At 36.5% G+C, this 6000-nt stretch overlaps 1 protein-coding gene across 13 annotated transcripts in view; it reads right to left on the bottom strand.

The window, feature by feature from the left end:
* LOC117394870 (protein AF-10-like) overlaps nt 1-5319 on the bottom strand; it is a 59481-nt gene extending 54162 nt beyond the window's left edge. For 3 of the 13 annotated variants that reach the window (XM_059019900.1, XM_059019927.1, XM_059019860.1), the window contains exons 1-2: nt 4817-5318; nt 2725-2804 (exon numbers count right to left, since the gene is read on the bottom strand). In XM_059019900.1, the coding sequence (XP_058875883.1) occupies nt 2725-2804; nt 4817-4979 (243 nt within the window). In that variant the 5' untranslated portion in view covers nt 4980-5318. Of the gene's footprint in view, nt 1-2724; nt 2805-4816 lie in introns of all 13 variants that reach the window. The other 10 variants (XM_059019928.1, XM_059019868.1, XM_059019875.1 and 7 more) reach the window with 5 other exon arrangements.
* Nucleotides 5320-6000: the final 681 nt, after the last annotated feature.

Raw genomic sequence — 6000 nt, forward strand, 5'->3', positions numbered from 1 at the left:
ACACTGCATGACTCCTACTGTATATACCACCCTGTACCATGCAACCTTACTGGAAGGATGAATAAGCTTTGTAAAGAACCAGCCATATTTGACATTATACTGTATACATCTATTGAAGGACAATTACTGTACAGTATCTGTAAAATTAGGTGTGACAATATTCATCCACAGTAATACATAAAACCTTACCAAGCCTGTCACTGCCCCCCTTTGTTACTTTCCACTTGCACTGTAGTCAGCTGATTTCACTATTAAAGTAAGCAATACATTGCACACTGCATTTCACCAACACAAACAGGGAAACCATTTTATTGTTCATTGTATTCTTCATAACTTACTACCATACCATCACTCAGGCAGGTACTGAGCTAAGCTGCGATAAATCAATACAACACCTGAACAACGCACTCTTTTGGAAGCCAACATTTTGGCATTTTTTTCAATTTCTACAAAACGCCTTTATTATCAGCAAAATAATGGGCACATTAACAGTGCTCTCCTCTGACAAACCACTCCTCTTTTCCTTCAATCTTGAGTGCTGTCACCGAGATACTCAATCATAAACAAATTCCAGTAACAGTGTCACTGCATAGACTTGATGGTTGCATCTAAAAAATATGTTTTAAAGTCATTTTAACAAGGAAAATCAACACTAGGCACCAGAAGTGTCAATTTACTGTTTTGATTGTAAAGCCTGGAATGAAAACATTCACTCAATCATACACCTAAATCTCAAATAAAGTATGGTACTGTACGGTGCTTAGTTACTTGTTTGTAAATATAATACTGTGCCAAATCTGACTGTTACATATTTCTACATTATAAACTTGATACAACACAATTTAATCTCCAGTCAATGACTGTAGAAACTGGACTTGCAATCAACTTTAAATATTCTCTTTGCTGGGATAAACAAACTGGGTGTTTACATCCACAGTCATTCAAACTGTACTCGTAGGCTGCTATATTGCAGAACCAGACAGAGACACACTTCTGCATATACAAAGCATCACTCATTTAAGATGCATTTGGTTAACAAATTATCACAACAACTTCTGCTTTAGTATAGAGATTTAGTTGTTGTCTCTCTCACAGTGGGAAATCACTATAAATATGACAAGCATTATGTTTCACTGTACACTTATTGTCATTATTAAAGTAAAAAATAACTGCAGCTCTTACATCGGTACGAAATCAAACTTGAGGATAAACGGTTTCATTATTCAGAAACAATAAATATGTCAACATATTCACATATCTTCACTAGTTTTAAACACAAAACTGCAGTGCACAACATCCAAGAGGCTGTACAGTTCTCTGGAAGGTGATGAGGTTGGTAAACATGTAATGTATTTTATGGTGGTTACTGATGGTATGCAATTTCTGATTGTAATATAAAACAAAAAAAATAAATAAAAAAATAAAAAAATACATAAAGTTATGAATTCATTATTTAGGTCAAGGAATTTGGTGCATTGTTTGTTTTTTTGCTGTTATTTTTCACTCAATGTGGGGAAGGCATATGAAAGCAACCTGTGACCTAATCCTTTTCAGAAAATGCGATTTGTTTACACCCCCTCTTAATGGCACAGCCCAAAACAAAAGACTGTAGCATGCCTCTCTAAAGGACTAATACAGCTAACAACAGAGAGTCTGGAAATAATCCAGGTCTTCACATTTCTGACAAATGTAAATCTCCTAGGTCACATGGGTAGTCTGAAAAAACAAAATGCTTAAGTCAAGTAAGCCATTCATTTCAGAGTTCCACCAGCTTCAAATATGAACAATAAATCGAAAACTACAGATAACAATGTATCCTATAAGGTATGACAGAACGAGTGTCTTGGCATGAGGCAAAGCAAACATAAAAGACTACAAGGACAATTACATTTACAATGCTGTTCTGCAGGAAGCATCTTTTGCAAACAATCTTATTCCCAACTGAGGATCAGTACAGACTTGAGGGGTGTATTACTGTGGAATGTTATTTCACCTATCCTACAGACCTGGTAGGAAAACAAACTACAGCAATGTCCTAGATGTGACCATGTATTTTATATGGTTCATATATATATTTTTTTTTTGTAGGGTTACACAATGCATCTGATTTTCTTGTAGTCTGGATAGGATAAAGCCTAGCTTTATTCTCAAATTTTAAGACGGTACAATCTCATTAGAGCTTTTGTTTAAGGAAAATTACACTTCAAATCTTTTGAAAAAACAGACCTGTTTTTAGCCAGCAATAGACACAATATGCAGCAAAAAGTTATGTGTAAACGCAATTATATTCTAAACTAAATTCCTGTGTTTATGCTGACTGAAGGGATTAGATGTCTGTATCTATTCCACACCATGTCTGAGGAATAATTAAATAATTCCTCAGACAAAGTGTAAAATGCATGCTTTTTATTATTAGTTTTATTAATGTATCGGAATTCATATTGTAAGGGCATTGTATACTGTAAAAAGAAAACTATTTGCTGATCTAGATACAATATTTCACGTAAATGCATGGAAAAACACTCTTAACTTCATTCTATTTTTAGCAACAATACCCTCACTAATTAGCAAATTAAACCAAGCAGTGAAGATTTCAAATGTTAAAAAGCTAAAAACCTATTGCAGCAACCTTAAAATTGAAAGAATGAAATTCCCTTAACCTTTAAAATTAAGTAGAACAAATCTCATCCTTGACTTGAAATATAGGTTAATAGTTGGACTTACCACCCTAGCTGCTCTCTCCTGAGATTCACATTTTCTACAAAACCAGGGTCCTGTAGGGACTTGTACAATGCCATAACATGCTGTAATTAGGATAAAATTAAAATGAGAATGCTTTAGATATCTAACTATGCCATAATAAACATATTAAGCATAAACATCATAAGTATTTTATTCTCATGCAGAAACCTCTTTAAACCTTCTAGGGCAAAGATGTGACCAAAGAGCAATAAGATGGACATTTAGAAAAAAAAAAAAAAAAAGAAAAACACTATGAAAATGATAAGCAGCAGCAAACGAATATGTATGAACTCTACATTAAACCCTTATATTTGCCTTTGTAAGTGTAAAGAATTGTATATGCTTTAGTTATTCTTGGCCTAGGTGGACATTAATAGAGCATTTACATAATTACATGTTACTACAGACACCCTCTAATCAGAAACATTTGGGATTTGGTTACACTTTTTAAGAATACTTGTCAAATCCCTGCATCACAGAATCACTGCAAACCAAAGTTATCTTGGCTATAACAGTGGTGCCTGGATATTCAACAAGATTGTGCTTTTTTATTTTATTTATTTATAAAGAATACAGAAATATATGTACTGAATATACAGACAGAAGAATGTACACATTGAAACAAAACAAAAAACCAAAAGCATTGTGTTATGATCTACTTTTCATTCCCTGGTTTGTCCCTCTGGTTTTGCAGCAAACAAACTACATTAGAGGACAGTATTCCACTATTCCAAAAAGCCTGATCACTGTGGGAGAGGGGGTTACAAAATAAAAAGCCAGGTACTGTCCCTTGCAATTAATTACCTGGCTACATAAATAATATGGTTGATGCAAGACATCACATTTGCAGACTTGACATACCCCATTTACCTCTTACCTTACGTACAGTTACACTGTTAATGTTCAAATGGGTCGATTAATACTGAGATAGAGCAGCTGCACTATATAACTATTGAAAAATAAAACTTGATTTAAGAATGTTATTCCCTTAATCATCACTAGGCCAAGGATATGTAAGTGCTGCTGGCAAGTCACTGGGTAGGTAGAGGTGTACAGTATCTACTTGCACAGAACAGTACTTCTACTCACTGCACCTTGATACCTAATTATGAAAATTGCCAGACTGGATCCCAGCACGCCATCACACACTGTGCCAAACTATTTTGTTGGGATATGGGGGCAACTAATGAGTCTGTGCTACACCGGCGTTGTAAGGTGCCTCTATGAAAATATGTGTTAACGTAGCTAACTCGTTTCGATAATGCATCTTCCTCCATTGAAGCCTTAATCTTGTGGGTTTGACAGCTGATGTGGTTCACCAACATCAAGGACGTTTACTAGCATCTGAACCTAAGCTAAATATTTCAACTCTGCTTAAGAAAAATGTACGTAGCACCGAAATTGTTTTGACACACAAACGTCGTTAAGACGACGGCGTTCATTTTCTGCTAGAACAGCTAACTAGCGAGTATGAGACAGAGATCGTGCAGAAGAAAGTACATTATCTGATAGCTGTAAACTCAACGTAAGTATTAGATTGTCTGCAAGACCTAAAAAATAACTGCTGCGGTATATTATTACGGATAGGCCTGGGTTGTATGTGTACTTAATGTTATCGCCTCGCGGGGAAAGAAAACAACAAAAATAAAATCAACCTTCGAAAGAGAAAGCAAAAACTTAGATTTACCTTTTCACAAGCTTGACGTTTTCCTCGAAAATGCACACTAAGGGGCTCTAACTTTTTTGGCCCCCCAAAAAAGCGATACTATTATTATTAATAATAATAATAATAATAATAATAATAATAATAAGGAATCTGTTTCAATGTAAAATGACAGCAAAAAAATAGAACCGGGCTATTGAGACTGCAGGTACAGGACTACACATCTATCTCTAACCCCCGCTTCCCTTCCCCCCCTTAGGCCAGTCACAATAAACACGTTCACTGCTTCCTTCCGCAACTCTTCTGGGCCTTGGGGGCGAGTATCATTCACATGCGCGTCCTTCTCAGAGTGTAAATAAACAACGATAATAAGCACTTCGAAAGTTAGAAACACAAATCTGAAAGAATTACCTTGGTGAACAGCGACATTACAGCCATGCCCGTCACAGTAAACCAGTGGATTTTCAGCCCAGCCTCTCTCGTCTGAGCAAACGCAGCAGCCTCCAATCATCTCCTTCATATTATTCGAGAAGTAGTTGTCCTCCACTGCCAGAGTCGGCTCGCTCGAGACCATCTAATGGTTAAAAGAAAACATAAACTCAGAGGGCCGAGGGTTTCGGATTCTTCCCCCCTTCACGCGACACTGGTTTAATTTAGGTCCCACATTGTTGCAATTCCATGTTGTTTGGTCGTGGCTCCCCCTACTATCACCGTAATTCACTCTCTCTCATACACGCATAAAACACGAGCACACTCAGGGGGCACACGACAAATGGAACGGCCCACGCGCACGCGCACTCCGGGACGTGGGGAGGGGAAATCCTAGTGCAGACTGCAGCGTACACGACAACTAGCATGGATTATAGAGACGATGAGGTTGGGAAACTGGAGCCATTCTGGCTTCAACATAATCGCCAGCTTTGCGTGGACAATAGAACAGATTGAGCCAACATGGCGAACATAAGGGTGCAGTTGCATATTATAAACACGCACACTAGCCTACGTGTTTATCTGCACGGGGGAGGACAGGGTTGAGATGAAGAAAACACTGCTGGTAGCTGTTGAGATATTTTTCAGGTTCGGTACAATTTAGTCAATGCAGCCTTTAGTTAAGTTAACATAACAATGACTACAACCATACTGCATTAAAAAAAAAACTGATGTTACCAGTTCCGTTATCAAATTGATTTTGATATATAAGGATAAGTATTTATGATAAATTTTCTCCAGTTCATATAGTACTGTACTTTCATTTTGTACGATTTACTACTTGTAAAGTCATTTTGATGGTGTGTGATTAAACTACAGTGCTAAATGTTGAAAAAATTCCCTTTGGTCACACAAAATCCTCAAACCTTATACTTCCTTTACTAATTTCTAATTTCATTTTGTGAATGTATGGTGAAAATTGTTATGGTTAAATTCTTCAAAAAACAAAACAAACAAACAAAAAAACAACATACAATAGCCTATACTATCTTGCTGTGTGTAAATAGTCCATAATAAGGCAAAGGCAGAATTGCATTTTATGGGTTGACAGAAAAGACTTGGAATAATATCTGGATAGAACGTCTCCAAATCCAAACCAATCGATT

Source organism: Acipenser ruthenus, chromosome 3 (genome assembly GCF_902713425.1).
Source record: "Acipenser ruthenus chromosome 3, fAciRut3.2 maternal haplotype, whole genome shotgun sequence".
NCBI lineage: Eukaryota > Metazoa > Chordata > Actinopteri > Acipenseriformes > Acipenseridae > Acipenser > Acipenser ruthenus.